The 15672-nt window shown below is 50.2% G+C and overlaps 1 protein-coding gene across 6 annotated transcripts in view; it reads right to left on the bottom strand.

The window, feature by feature from the left end:
• Positions 1 to 6802: 6802 nt before the first annotated feature.
• The window catches only part of IGSF9 (immunoglobulin superfamily member 9), a 65993-nt gene continuing 57123 nt past the window's right edge, over positions 6803 to 15672 (bottom strand). For 3 of the 6 annotated variants that reach the window (XM_081891305.1, XM_081891303.1, XM_081891304.1), the window contains exons 18-21: positions 15410 to 15500; positions 12279 to 13748; positions 9110 to 9255; positions 6804 to 7287 (exon numbers count right to left, since the gene is read on the bottom strand). In XM_081891305.1, coding sequence (XP_081747431.1) covers positions 7052 to 7287; positions 9110 to 9255; positions 12279 to 13748; positions 15410 to 15500 — 1943 coding nt within the window. In that variant the 3' untranslated portion in view covers positions 6804 to 7051. Of the gene's footprint in view, positions 7288 to 9109; positions 9256 to 12278; positions 13749 to 15409; positions 15501 to 15672 lie in introns of all 6 variants that reach the window. The other 3 variants (XM_081891308.1, XM_081891307.1, XM_081891306.1) reach the window with 2 other exon arrangements.

Here is a 15672-nt window from a genome sequence, read left to right as displayed (position 1 = left end):
GCGGAGGGGGGAAGACGGGGAGAGGTCTTAAAGGCGCAGGGCGGCGGTTGGGAGCCGGGCAAGGGGTTTACTCGGGAGCAAGCCCCGTGGGGGATCCACTGGCGCCCTAAGGACCCCCGCTTTGGGGAGTGAAGCGCTACTTGATTGCAGTTTGGGAAAACTTGCTTGCAAGTAATTCGCTCGCGGTGGGACAGTCCCGGGGAGGCTGCCGGTTTATTCGCGAGTAAGTGGTGTTCTGCTTGCAACGTGCTCCCGTCTCAGTTGCAAGCCCGTCTAAAATCCAGAATGAAAATAATAATAACCCGAAGTCCAAACGGGGCTTATTCCCGAGTAAACGTGCACCACGCACAGAAACACTCATTACATACCCCGCGGACTTCCTGAGATCTGCACCTCGCACGCGCGTGCTTGCTCGCGAGTAGGCTACGGTGAATGCGGGTGGGGTTTTGCAGCGGCAGGACTCGATCCTAGACAAGTTCTCGGGTGCCTTCAAAGGAGCTGATTCCGATCCAAGGAAAATTTGCAGAGGCAGCCAGCCCTGTCTCTGGACGGCTGCGTTCCCATGCATGCTTACTCCTGAGCAGATGCCATGAAGCGGGACCTTTTCCCGGCTGCCGAAGTTCAGGCTACTGGAACTTAACCAGGATCAGTTCCACGAGGACTAGCTCCTATATATAGTTTAATTTCAGTGGCGCTTACTCTCAAGTAAGCGCACTTAGCGAACCCTATTGCGCTCAGTCGGTACTTACTTTTGGGTGAAAGCTACTAGGGCCCCGAATTAGATAACGAGGCTAGATTGGGGTTTTTATCTGTCTTATAAAGTGGGGTGCCCCCAAGGCCTCTCCATCTGGTCCTGGGAACTCCCCCCAGACCGCGTCCCTCACTGGCCCTTGTTTCACACCTTGTGCAATAGCCTATCTGGGAATGGGTCCTTGAACTCTTAATACTGCTTGGCTGGATGAAGGAGAGAGAGAAAAGTGTGTGTGTGTAGTTGCTGCTATGGGCAGGGACATGCTTGTTCCCCCATCTCTTCCCGGCACTTGCAGAATTTGACATCCTGAAATGCACACATGCCAGCTCATTTAAACAAAACATCACGTTGCTAGTCCTCAAGGCTGCACAGACAGGCGCCCCCCCCCCTGCAAGTCTCCAAAGAGATGGTTGGGGTGCTGAGAAGGAATGGCTTCTTGGTCTACTCGGGGCATTATTCCCCCCCCCCCCTTGGTTGCAAGAGGTCTCAGACATCAGGGGGAAAGTGGGGACATATTTGTAGAAATATGGGAAGCGGCCTTATGCAGACTCCAACCCTTGGTCCATCTAACTTAGCATTGCCAACACTGACTGGCAGCACCTCTCCGAGTTTCAGGCAGGGTTCTTTCCCCCGCTATAACTAGAGATGCCCTTGGGGTCTGAACCTGGGGCCTTCTGCACCCAAAGCAGATGTACGGGATAGCAGCTTAGTCAGTAGAGCATGAGACTCTTAATCTCGGGGTTGTGGGTTCAAGTCCCACATTGGGCAAAAGATTTCCTGCATTGCAAGAGGGTTGGGGTAACTACAATTCGATGATTCTATGACAAACCTATTTAAAACAATTAAAAACCCTGGGTTCTTATACTGGGCTACGGCCCCTCCCTTGCCCTCCAAAAATGGGCATGTCGTGGCTCTGTGGCAAAGCAGGTGCTTGGCATGCAGAATGTCCCAGCCTGGTTAGAAGGATCAGGTAGCTAGCAAAAAAACGCTTTCCCTGCCTGAGGCCTCCTGAGAGCTGTTACCATTCTGGGCTTTATGGACCAGCAATGCGACTGAGCATAAGGCAGGTTCAAAATATCTATCTATAAGTGGTCAGCCAGCTCTAGAACCCAGCATTTCTCAGTAAGGGAATTTCTGAATCTTGGGTTGTGCATTCCCATGTTGGAAAACAAAAAGCTGTTTTTGTAGTCAAGGGAAAGCAGTCTGTTGTTGCTTTTTAACTGGAGGGCGGTGCTTGCATGATGGGGGGAGAGCATTAGAAAGGTTAAATGCACCTGCAAGCTCTTGCCTGTGGCTGTTTCGCGAGTCTACGGCAGAGCTGAGAGTTGAACTGAGGACTCCCAGGTTTGTCGGCTTGCCACCATGGTCCTTCTGCAGCTCCCAGATAGCTGTGGAACCTGATGCCCTCCAGATGTTGCTGGACTCCAGTGCCCATCATCCTCAGCCAGCACGGCGAGTGGGGAGGGATGTTGGGACCTCAAATCCAACAACATTGGGAGGGCCGCAGGTTCCCTATCCCTGAGCTTGAGCCTAAATCCCAACAGAAGGTGAACAAAGGAGCTGTATACTGGAGTCAGAACATTGGTCCATTATGGACACTGACTGGCAGCAGTGCCTTCCCAGTCCTACCTGGAGATGCAAGGGATTAACCTAGGACCTTCTACATTTAAAGCAGTTGTTCTGTCACTGAGCTATGCTCCTTCCTATGTTAGTGGTGTTTTTTAAATCCTACCTTGATTGAAATAATTTGGGGAACCTTTCAGAGCCTGGGCAAAGTTGTCTTGATGTTTGCATCTGGCCCAGGCAAGCTGCTGGTTATTACACTATGAAAGAACAGTTAACAGAACTGGTTGAGGAACAGAGCCAGTGTGGTGTAGTGGTTAGAGTGTCAGGCTAAGACCTGGGAGACCAGGGTTCAAATCCCCATTGGGCTGTGAAGCTCACTGGGTGAACTTCTCTCTCAGTTTAATCAACCTCATGGGGCTGTTGCAGGGATTAAATGAGGATACCATGTGCACTATCTTCAGCTCCTTGGAGAAAAAGTTGGGATATAAATGCAACAAACAAACAAACAAACAAACAAACAAACAAACAAACGGTGTTCAACAGGGCTGCAATATTCTGTGAACTGACTGGAAACAAAACAAATTGATTGGCTGTCCTGCATGTATTGGCACAGAAATGGAAACAAGAAGAACTACCGACAAGAAGAATGGCAGATGAAATTAATGGACTGTGCAGAATTAGATAAGATGACAGAAGGATTCGAAACCTGCGATCAGAGATTCTCAGAGGACTGGAGTATGTGAATTATTTGAAAAGCAATTGTAATCAACAGATTACGCTAGTAGGGTTGCAAGAAGTTTTGTAAGGAGGACTATGCGAAACATTGCAGAGAAAAGTATGAAGAGAATTATTAGTGAAGGATTATTAAAAGTAATAGTGAAACTAATGAAATGCAGATTAAGTGATAAAGACTGAAAAATCTTCAGATGTGGTTGATGGAAGTCCAAAACATTGTATAAGATAAGAAAATATGTTGTATGCTTTTTGGAAACTTTAAAAATCAATAAAAATATATTATTAAAAAAATATTATAAAAAAAGATTAGCTGTCTTGCATGGCACTGATGGGAGTTGGAGTCTAATAACATCCGCAGGGTGCCACATCACCTAAGGTGATGCTAACTAATGCAGATCTGAGCAATCAATTGCAATATGTTTCATCAACTTAAGGTTTCCCTTACTGGGCAGCAACACTAGTGCTAGGGGCTTTCTAGGCTGTCACCATTTTCACATGAAATTCAACCATACCAGCAAATTCAGGTTGCACAATTAAAAATCCTTTTGCGTTCTTGCACAACAAACCATGTTCCCTCTTGAAAACAGACTTTTTGCAATAAGGAAAGTGACAAAGTGAGGGGTGGCGATGACTTAATGCAGCTGTTGTCTGACCTCCCCACAAGCAAAGCAGGCTGTCTAGAAGTTGGGACAGGAGAGAGTTTTGATTCTGTTTGAGTTTAAAGGCAAATCTACCTACTATCCACTTCCTGAAACAACATGCAAACTGAAACATGGTCGTCCTTCGAAAGTCACACTTCTCTGAATTTTGCAGTGCTGTTTTCCAACGAAGAGGGACGCGGGTGGCGCTGTGGGTAAAAGCCTCAGCGCCTAGGGCTTGCCGATCAAAAGGTCGGCGGTTCGAATCTCCGCGGCGGGGTGCGCTCCCATTGCTCGGTCCCAGCGCCTGCCAACCTAGCAGTTCGAAAGCACCCCTGGGTGCAAGTAGATAAATAGGGACCGCTTTCTAGCGGGAAGGTAAACGGCGTTTCCGTGTGCAACTCTGGCTCGCCAGAGCAGCGATGTCACGCTGGCCACGTGACCCGGAAGTGTCTTTGGACAGCGCTGGCCCCTGGCCTCTTGAGTGAGATGGGCGCACAACCCCAGAGTCTGGCAAGACTGGCCCGTACGGGCAGGGGTACCTTTACCTTTACCTTTCCAACGAAGTAATGGGTGCAAAAATGTGCGTACTGGTTGAAATGTGCACAGCGAGTGCACAAGGATTGCTTGCTAAAATGTGTATACTGCACGCAAAATGTGCATTTTAGAGATTCTCACAATGCTGACAAATTTTCATGGGGACTTAAAAAAGAATTTGCAAACTGATGTAGAAACGTGGAGGGCTGGACTTAACAATGTAAGAAGAAATGGAAAGGAAACCAGAATGGGAGAGATTTGCCCATCCCTAGCTGCCTTGGAATAATTCACCGGCTTTGCTCCCTTGGTTCATCGTAAGCAGAACGCCCTGCGCACACAATCCTCTGTCTCCCTGCTCCTTCCTGCTTGCATTACTGTGCCTGTTGCTGCCCTTCCCTCCAACTGCGTCCCTGCAGGGACTCTTCCCTAGAATTCAGCCCCTTGGGGCCATGTGACTTGCAAGAGAAAGGCCAAATTTGGGAAAAAAGGAAGCTCAGAGAGGATTTTTTCAGCACAGGGTCATCAACCTCCTTTTTAACCCTGGATGGTCTGTGGGGAAGCCACTCTGAACAGAAGCTCAACAACTGTAATTGCAGGGAACCGGGATGCAGAATCTGATTGGGGTAGGGCCCACCAGGAAGGACGGCCCTTTTGGCACACTCTGCGCTTGGGGCGTGAGTGTATGTTGCATCCAGCCCACGAGCAATCTCCGAAGCGATCTGGACTGCCCAACTAGTTCATTCTTCTGAAAGACCTCCTAGTGGTTTTTCTTGTTTCTTGCTTTTCTGTCTTGTTTGTTCAACACTCCAAGTAGCTTCGAGAAACCGGATGTAACTCGACCCTAGGCAGCGCATCACAGTTCTCTGCTTTGGAGACAGGCGTCAACATTCAAAGTCGCTTCCTGAAGACCTGGTCAGTGAGCATGCATCTGGATCTGTTTGCTCAAAGGCTATTATGGTAAGGTTAGGCTACAGAGGCGCTTCTAGACGGTAATGCACAGGACTGGCTCCAGGTTTCTTTTTTTTGTGGTTTTTGGACAACTGAGTATCACTGAGATCCCTTTGAGATTATTTTAAAGCCCTGGTTCCCTTCCAACACGCCGCCCAAATTGACTCTGATGAGCAAAGTATTGGACTGCTGCCTGAATGCAATGCTGCTGACGTCAATAAAGTTTCCCTTTTAGAACACCGAAGGTCCAGAACGACCTGGCCTACCTGTTGCACTTCCATGCACTTTGCTATTCTAGGTGTCCCTCTCTGAATGAAAGGCGCTGAGAGTTGTGCAGAAACCAGGCAGCCTCCCCTTGGAGGACGGGTCATCCTGCCGCTTCTTTGCATAGGGAGCAGTGGACAACTCCCGTCCAAGGTTAAAGCAGATATGGGGCAATGGGGAGATAAGAACAACATGGTGGGCAGCCCTTTCTGTGGCTATTTGTTTTACAGGCTCTTGCAAGCGCACTGGTGAAATGGATTTATTTCCGAAGATACAGCGGCAGCTAGACCGGTGACTGGGAGTGGCCACCGGGACCACATAACACCGATCCTGAGAGATCTGCATTGGCTCCCAGTACGTTTCCCAGCACAATTCAAAGTGTTGGTGCTGACCTTTAAAGCCCTAAACGGCCTCGGTCCTGTATACCTGAAGGAGCATCTCCACCCCCATCGTTCAGCCTGGACACTGAGATCCAGCGGCGAGGGCCTTCTGGCGGTTCCCTCATTGCGAGAAGTGAGGTTACAGGGAACCAGACAGAGGGCCTTCTCGGTAGTGGCGCCCGCCCTGTGGAACGCCCTCCCTTCAGATGTGAAGGAAATAAGCAGCTGTCTTCTTTTTAAAAGACATCTGAAGGCAGCCCTGTTTAGGGAGGTTTTTAATATTTAATGCTGTATTGTTTTTAACACTTGATTGGAAGCTGCCCAAAGTGGCTGGGGAAACTCAGCCAGACGGGCGGGGTATAAATAAATTAATAATAATAATAATAATAATAATAATAATAATAATAATAATTTATTTATACCTAGCCCATCTGGCTGAGTTTCCCCATTATTATTATTATTATTATTATTATTATTATTATTATATTGAATGTCGAGGAAACATTTTTTTCTCTCCAGCTTAAATTGAGCACCCTCACATGCAGTGTAATGGGGGGTGGAGAGGACTTCTGGGTCTCGCAACAAATTGTTGCAGCATGGAGTGCTGCAGTTTAGTGGTCCGGGCAGCCAGTCATGCCTTTTTTTCCAAGCTATTCCATTCCATTCATCCTCTACATCCTGGTTTTCCCGTTCCTTCCCATAACAGCATTCCATGGCAATTGAGCAGGCTGAGTCCTCGCTGGGCTATTTTTGGCGACTTCCAGCCCAACCTCCTTGGGGATTCCCCCCCCCCGCTATTTTTCTTGTACTTCTGCCAACCTTGGGGCTCCTTTAAGCTTACCCTCCTGTGTTTGGATGGTGCATAACAGTTCGACACTCATGACACCAGACTCAGTTCAATTTCGTTTTTTCTTTTCAAAGTCCCGTTTTACAAAACAGTACCCCCCCCCCAAATTCCACCCCACCCCAGCATCAGCTTTAAAATAAATCAAAACACCAGTAGTTTTAACATATCGTCTCCCAGCAGGGTTAAGAAGGTCCCTACGTCAGCCTCAAGGCTTCCCCTTCATGTCTTTGGAGCTAGTAGCTGTTCCGCGCAGGATGTAGTTCCCTTGGTTAGCTCTAGAGGGCACTGTCTCTCGACAGGAGCGTGGTGAAAATGGAGACACCGTCCCCCTCACGGCATGCGTGTCGGGGGGCAACGTGGCCAGCTTAGGCTGTTGGGGGGCCCCTCACAACAAGGTGGCCTGCTCAAACCGCTCGTCCCCCGGCTTCCGGCCAGAGCCCAGCTTCTGGCGGCGTTGCTGAGTAGCCTCCCGGCGCCGGCGGTAAGCCAGAAATTCTTCGCGCAGGGCGGCACAGCGCTCCTCAGGGCTGGGCAAGGGCACCGGGGAGCTGGACCCATCTAAGGCACCCACTGACTGGGAGTTCGAGGGCGAGCCACTGCTTTCGCTGGAGGTCTTTGAGCCTGCGGAAAGGAGGGGGTCAGAGAGTGGTCAGAGGGTGCAAGGCAAGAACAAACTCCAGAAACTCCAGCGGGTGCAGAATGCCGCAGCGAGACTCCTTACGGGGTCTTCGCTGCGAGATCACATTCATCCAGTGCTATACTAGCTGCACTGGCTCCCGGTGGAGTACAGGATCAGGTTTAAGGTGCTGGTTTTAACCTTCAAAGCCCTATACAGCCTAGGACCCTCGTACCTACGGGACCGCCTCTCCTGGTAAGCCCCACAGAGGAACTTACGGTCTTCAAATAAAAACACCTTGAAGGTCCCAGGCCACAGAGAGGTTAGGCTGGCCTCAACTAGAGCCAGGGCATTTTCGGCTGCGGCTCCAACCTGGTGGAACGCTCTGTCACAAGAGACAAGGGCCCTGCAGGACTTGACATCTTTCCGCAGGGCCTGCAAGACAGAGCTGTTCCACCAGGCCTTTGGTCAGGGCGCAGCCTGACTCCCTCCTTTGGCAATCTTTACAAAACTTTAGTTTATGGTTGCCATCAATTTTGATTTTAATTAATTTTTATAATGTTTTTATAATGTTGCACTGTTTTAGTGTTGTTAGCCGCCCTGAGCCTGGCTTCGGCTTGGGAGCGCGGTATATATATAAAAAAATATTATTATTATTATTATTATTATTATTATTATTATTACAAGCTCTCTCCAAGCGGGACGGATATACGGCAGGGGAATGAACCTTAAGCAACGTAAGCACGCCCCAAGTCTCCAACACAGATGCTCAGTCGTAGTGGATCTGCTGTGTGTGCGGAAGGCCCCGGGTTCAATCCATGACACCTCCAGTTAAGAGCCCCCACCCTGGGCTGAGATTTTGGACAGGCGCTGCCAGTTAGTGTTGCCAATGCTGAGCTAGATGGACCAATGGGTTTGACTCAGCAGAAGGCAGCTTCCTATGTTCCTACTCTGTTAATGGAGAAGGGCCGTAGTTCAGTGGCAGAGCACCTGCTTTACATGCAGAAGCATCTCCAGGTAGGGCTGGGAATGCCCACCTCCTGAAACCCTGCAAAGATGGTGCCAGTCTTTGCTGACAATATGTAAAGCACCTGGCTTCCTACTAAGAATTCTGGGAACTGTAGTTTACCCCTCACTGAGATGCAATTCCCACGATGCTGAAACCCCGCCCCCACAGTTGACAGGATTCTATTGGGGAAAATGTGTGATTTAAATGTATGTTGTGTGGATAATACAGTGGTACCTCAGGTTACAAACACTTCAGGTGACAGACTCCACTAACCCTGAAGTAGGAAGGACCTCAAGTTAAGAACTTTACCTCAGGATGAGGACAGAAAACATGCACCGGTGGCGCCGTGGCATCAGGAGGCCCCATTAGCTAAAGTGGTACCTCAGGTTAAGAACGGTTTCAGGTTAAGAACGGACCTCTGGAACGAATTAAGTTCTTAACCCGAGGTACCACTGTACTCCTTTCCTGTCCAAGAGGATCCAATGGTCCGCCCAGAGCCAGAGGGACATCAGAAAGAAGCTGCCACTTGGCAGTTCAGTGGTTTGCCACATGGGGCAGCTGTCCACAAATCGCTCACTCTCGACATAAATCTCTTCTTCTGAACACTGAGGGCTAGTAACCTGGCTGTGTTTTAATGAAGGTTGGGGTGCTGAGGAGGCCTGGTAATGTGTGTTGTACACCTCTGCATACTTAGCATAAGCCTCCCTGTGGGCTCCAATGAGCCACCATGAAAGAAGGACATATTTATATATATATTTCTGCTTCTGCTCATCTGTGGCCTCCTTCCCCCCAACTCCCCCCACCCCCCCAATGCTTACTCTGCTTCTCCAACTCCTGTGCCGCGATGGTGGAGACTGGCCTTTTGGGGTTCCCACTCCGATAAAGCTGCAGCGCATCCAGCAGGTCAGACTCCAGGGCGAACTCAGAGTCCCATTCGTAGTTCTCGTCCACAGATGTGTTCCTCCTGGAAGCGATAAAAGGGGAGTTAGATATGGGTGTGTGTGCGAGAGAGGAAACATGGAGGCTGAAAAGGCTAAGAGGGAGAGAGGGTGGGATCCTCTCCACCAGGCTGTTTGCAGCGCTGTCCATTTGGACTGGTGGGGTGGAAAGCAGGGAGCCCAACCGGAAGCGGAGGCAGAGCCAATGGCAGGCAGAACCAGCTCAAGTCTAGTTCCATCCCCCCCTCCTTTGTCTGTTGAATTCTATAAAGGCAACACTGAGGATGGCAGTGACAGCCACTGGACAGACTGCTAAAAGTAAAAAAGGCAGGCAGATGGCGGAGGGCAGAGTGAGGTCGGTGGGGCAGTGCCTGCCCCATTCTATAAATTTACTCATATATTGCGTTTTCCGCAAGTAAATCTGTGCTCCAAGCAATGCACGCTAAGATAGTAGTACAGCCACAATACATTGTAAGACATGTAACATTACTGCAACGTAGCACTAAATAAGAAGTAATCAACAATTAACAGTTCATTTAACATACACAAACATTTACGTAAACATACAGCTTACCGATAGGACAAGTTAAAAGTATCCATAAGCAATGCTTCCAAATCGATCCCCCTCCACTGCCTGTTTAGGTCTTTTTTTCTTTTACATTTTATTTATTGATTCCCCCCCCCCAAAAAAACCCCAACCTTTACAGATTTTAACATAGACCATAAATTACTTTATTCATTGACTTACCATCTGCTACTTCCATGGTTTCCAGATTTACCCTTAAATGATTCATATTTCACGTATGACATTCAATATATCCATTTTGATGTTATTTATTTTAATGATTAATGCTGTTGCTCCTATTTCACGTCTTGCTGTTCTAGTTTGTTTGGATCTTTTTCTGCTTCCACAGCTTACCAGCGTCTGTTTGAAGGAGCATCTCCTCCCACCCCACTTCACGGACAGAATGGCAGAGATATGGGGGTAGGCTTGTATATTGCAAAGATCCATGGAATACGGGTGGACTCAGACAGTGCACAGAGCAGCCCCTGAGCGGGCACAGGGTTGGGGAACCCCAGGTCTTGGGGCAAAATGTGGTCCCCCAGGCCTCTCTATCTGGCCCTCAGAACTCTCCCCATGCCGCTTCCTTCACCAGCTTTGCTTTGCACCCTCCTTGGGTGCTTTTGCCTGGACGCATTGTCCTTGCTCTCTGATAATGCCTCTTGCTGGTTTGGATGCAGGGCAAAGACGAGTGTGCAAGCATGTGCAGAAAGGTAATCGAAAAGAAACTGGCTACAAATGTAAATTCTACACCTGTTGCTCCGTTCCCCCTCCCCTCTGGCTTCACCCAATCCAGGCATGTGGCCCTAGGAAAGGTGCTTAGAAGGGAATGCAACTCTTGGACTGAAACAGGTTCCCCAACCCTGTAATACCAGGTGAGTCCAATTCTCCAGATGGCCCTGGACTGGCACAGCTGCTCTCCAGGGTCTCAGGTACAGGTAATGGCAAAGACTCTGATTTTCTGATTTTTTTAACCTGTTGCCTTCTGCATGCCAAGCAGGTGCTCCACCACTGAGCTATGTTCTCCCTTAGAACACAGGAAGGTGTCTCGGTCCAGCTCAGATTCTCAGATGCTCCTGTAACCCAGTACTGTTTACTCTGACTGGCTGTTTCTCAAATTACCTGCCGCTCCTTGAACCTTTGTAATCAGATATAGCAGGGATTGAACTGGGGACCTTCTGCCTGCAGAGTATAGGTGCTCCACCACCAAGGCATGGTCCCTCCCCCCCTCCTGTATTGCAAAGGACCTTTGGGTGGTACAATGTGTCCCTGCGTGGAGACGTCTTGCACCCTGACCAACCTCCAGGTTTCAAACGGTTGGGCTCAATTATGAAAAGTTAAATTTAAAAGAATGCACAACTTGGGAAATACTTTGGAAGCTTTAAAAAGAGCAAAATTAACACGGAAAGGATGTTTAGAGGGGAGGCTCCATCCTGTGGACACTGAGAGTATGGCAGGTGTGTGTCCTCACTCCTCACATCCTGTTCTGCTTGCCTGCTAAAGCTGGAGAGCCTAAGAAGATAGGAAGCTGCCCTGTACCAAGTCTCAGTATTGTCTACACTGATTGGCAGCAGCTCTCTGGGGTTGGAGACAGGAGCTGAAGAACCTTGGGGCTGAACCTGGAGCCTTCTGCCTGCAAGGCAGATGTCGTACCAGTTAGCAGCATCCTTTCTCCATCAGCAGCTGTTTCACTGGGGTCAGAATTTTGTTTGCATTGGGCTCCTGTTATGATTTTTTTTGCAGTCTCTGTGCCCACTTAAAAAGGTAAAGGTACCCCTGCCCGTACAGGCCAGTCTTGTCAGACTCTGGGGTTGTGCGCCCATCTCACTCAAGAGGCCAGGGGCCAGCGCTGTCCAAAGACACTTCCGGGTCACGTGGCCAGCGTGACATCGCTGCTCTGGCGAGCCAGAGCTGCACACGGAAACGCCGTTTACCTTCCCGCTAGAAAGCGGTCCCTATTTATCTACTTGCACCCGGAGGTGCTTTCGAACTGCTAGGTTGGCAGGCGCTGGGACCGAGCAGCGGGAGCGCACCCCGCCGCGGGGATTCGAACCGCCGACCTTTCGATCGGCAAGCCCTAGGCGCTGAGGCTTTAACCCACAGCGCCACCCGCGTCCCTGTTCTGTGCCCACTTAGGGTTGCAGAATTAAGACCCCGAGAGGGCTCTAAGTGTGGAAAGGAAGGGGAAATTCCTATCACGGCTGCTTTCTCATGTGGGGTTTGTTGCATTAGTTTTACTGGTTATAACCTCTTGAAATCCCATTTATTCCTCACTCCAGCTTTTGCCATTTCATTTGGCTTCCAGGTCTCAATGCACAGTCGTAATGGCTAGAAACTTTTTAATTTGCTAGACATGTTTCACCCTGGCTCATCCTTTGCGAGGTGCTTACTTGAGACCCCCAAGCACTCTTCCAACCCACCAGAGCCTCCAGGGAAAACTGCAGGCCTAGTTCACCTCCGCTCCCTTGCCTGCCCTCTTGGTCTCACCTTTTACTGATGGCAACCACCGAAGGGTCCTTTTTGAGCCTGCATTCTTCTCCTGTGGAGCTGCTTTGCCAGCCGGTCATTTCTGCAAAGGGGGAACTGAGGTAGCTGCCCGCCAGCGACGGCGCCAGCGAGGGAGGTCTCAGGAAGGACACGCTGCCTCGCCCGCTGCTCTGGCTGGTTAGACTGCCCCTCGGCAGTTTCTCGGCGGGCGGCCCTGCCAGGGCAACGGCGACGGGCGACTTGTGTCTCTCGGGGGGCAGAGACTCTGGGAGCTCCTCCGCTGCGTGGAGCCAGTGAGGCTCTGAGGGGATGGCTGTGTAGGCAAGCTCTGCCTGCCTGCTGTCCATGGGGGGCTGAGGGGGCGACAGCACCTCCAACCAAGGCCCTGGTTCCTTGGGCGAGGGCGTTTCCGAAAAGGAACTGAGGTAACCCGGGCAAACCGAGGTCCCGGGAAAGACAGCCTTAGCCGGGCCTGTGTTGGAGTGAGGGAGCCTGAGGAGAGATTTGGCCAAGGCCTGTACCTGAGCAGGGTCTAGATTGGCTTGTGTGTCCATGTAGGCTGGACACACGGTTTTGTCCTCATCCCCCAACCCAGTGAGTTCAGTGCTGCCCAGAGCCTCATGGAGGGCTGGTTTGGAAGGTTGCTCCTCTTCCTCCTCCTCCTCCTCTTCTTCTTCTTCCTCCTCCTCTTCCTCTGGAGGCCAGTCACCATCCACATTCATCTCCTTGAAAAAGGGGAGACTCAAGTACTGCAGAATCCCACTTTGGGCTGAGGTATTTGCATGGGCTTGGCTGATCGGGGGCTTACAGCAGGTTGGCGAGGAAGGAGGTGGTGAGGAAGACGAGGCGGCAGTGGCGGGCCTGTCCACGTGCCCCTCGGGGCTCTGGGTGGTGGTCTGGGTGCGCTGCTTGGTAGCCCCGTACGGCATGGTCGTCACTGGGCTGATGTTGACAATGCACAAGGGCTCGGCCTCCTCCGTTGGGCTGCTGCTGCTGTAGTCGAAGTAGCGTCCCTGGCGGTAGCCGGAGGCCTTGGCTTCGCGGCGGGAGCGACTGGCGCTCTTGGGCCTCAGGGGGACGCTTTTCTGCCAGACGGGCTCTTCAGGCCTAGGGGGGGAGTAGACCTGCAGGTAAGGCTCCAGCTGGCCCAGGCTGCTCTCCGAAGAAGCCAGGGACAGGGAATAGCGTTCCAGCATAGCCGCCAAGCGTTCCTGAGGCGGCGCTTCGCTCTGCACCACAAAGCGGCCGTCGGGCCCGCGGCAGATGCGCTCCAGGGGTAGCGGCTCCCCGATGTGGCTCTCGTAGAGGGTGTATCTGGAGTTGTTCCTCGCATTGCTGCTGGTGATGTTGAGGCCTAAGCTGGTGCTGGCTTTCTCCCCCCACAGCAGGGAGCGGCGAAGGCTCTGATACGGGGAGGCCTGGAATTTCATCTTCACAACGCTGTCTGGGCTAGCAGTGCCTGTAGAATTTCTGGAGCGGGGAGAAGCCCCAAAATATATTTATATTGGTCAGCTGGCAAGAGATTAGGCCCAGTTTCCCACCAACCCCAGCCCCAGGGTTCCCTAAAAGCTGTCAAGAACAGACACCACCCTGCCCAAGAGGGAGGACGGTCAGCCTTGCAGAGATTCAGCTGCGCAAGGCAGAAGGCACGCTGCGGCAAGCAACAGGACTTGTGGCCAAAAAGGTGCTCAAGGTGAGAGCCAAAACACAAACTCAGGATCACCATGTGGTCCGCTGTACCACTTTTTGTAGCTGCACTGAGAAAACTAGCATGCTAAAGGAAGATGAGGCTCTATAACTTCTCCCTGACAAGGCAGGTATGACTTTTTAAAAAAATTAAAAAGCAGAAAGTGTATTTCAATAAGTGATTGTTTATACCAGCTCCCCAAATGCATGTGAACATACAAACTTCTAAAGGCCTTTCATCTATTTCACCCGGATAAAAATGTCTTTCTTGATCCCAAATATGGCAATTGGACCAAATTTGAAAGGGAGCTTGAGAAACCTCTGGTGATAACTCGTGGGGTGAGTGAGGGACTCTACACTTGGCATCAGACATGGACAAAATGCTATTGCTGTAGATGATTCTATAAGCCAAAAAGGCATTTAGGCCTATGCTCATGTGGTACCAGGTGCAACATTCAGCTTACTGAGAATCGGTGTTCTCAATTATTATTATTTTTAAGACGGGTTTCAAGTCCGTAGCATTGCTAAGTCTGTGTGTGGGGAAATGCCTGGCAAAATTTTGGAACCCAGATTGCCATTTTGTGCTTTGCACAGCAACCTCGCTATGACCAGCAAATAAGTCCAAATCATGCAGATTTTTTTTTAATGACAGAATTTTGCAAAATGCGTACTTATCCAGTTCCTACAGGCCACAGGATTTGGCTTTGAAGGTCACAGAACTTCTGTGCTTTTGCATTTGTGAGTGTTGGGATTCACAGAACATACACGCAGTGTGTATATGACTAGGATTGTGGTTAAGAAGATTCCCACCAAAGGCAGCTTTCACAGTTCAGATTACAGTGCCAGGACTAGATAATAGTAATGATCAGACATATTGCAGCTCATCTGGTGGCTATGGAATGTGGACAAAAATTTAAACTGATGCAACTGGACTCTTAATAATTTGTTTTTATTATTTTGATTGGTTTGTTATCAGTTCTGTTTCAACCCGAATACCACTCATTGGAAACAACAGTGGGAGAAGGCTATGGCATTCACGTCTGGCTTGCCTAATGTTGGAAACTGCTTTATGTTGAGTCAGAATATTGGCCATCAGAGTCACTCTTGTCTATATGGACTGGCAGTGGCTCTCCAGGTTTTCAGATGGGGAGTTTCTCCCAGCCCTATCTGGAGATGCCAGGGATTGAACCTGGGACTTTGTACCCGCAAGGCGGATGCTCCGCCACCGGGTTATAAGCCTTGCCTGTTGTGGGACTCTGTTTTTGCCATCCTGTGGAGCCCTGCTGTAGCATTTCCCTTTCCCACCCCACTAGACGCTTCCTCCCTCTCCCCCTGGCTGTGGCCTGCAAAACACAGGGCGGGCTGAGCAGAAGCAACAGGGGAAGGAGCTGCAGGGTTGGCATGAGTGGGAGCAGGAAGTGATGTCATGCGATGGCGTGACTTACTGTGAAGGCAGAAGCTTCTTGTTGGGGGAGAAGACGGTTGGTGGATCTGGAAGGTCACGAGAACATAAAGGGGAAATCACACGGAGAGCAACTCAAAAAACAAAAAAGAAGTGACAATGAAAGGGGACGGGACGACTGCCACGTCACGGCCAACAGACAGATGCATGCACACACATGCCCGTGTCAGCCTCAAACCTGCCCTAACCCCCACTCCCTTCCAGCTTCAGTTCCAAGGACCACCTCCCTGTCCAGTTCAGAAAACA

Source organism: Podarcis melisellensis (assembly GCF_964234715.1).
Source record: "Podarcis melisellensis genome assembly, chromosome: 16".
Lineage (NCBI taxonomy): Eukaryota > Metazoa > Chordata > Lepidosauria > Squamata > Lacertidae > Podarcis > Podarcis melisellensis.
The sequence above is the reverse complement of the archived record's forward strand: the minus strand, read 5'-3'. Positions and strand labels throughout refer to the sequence as shown.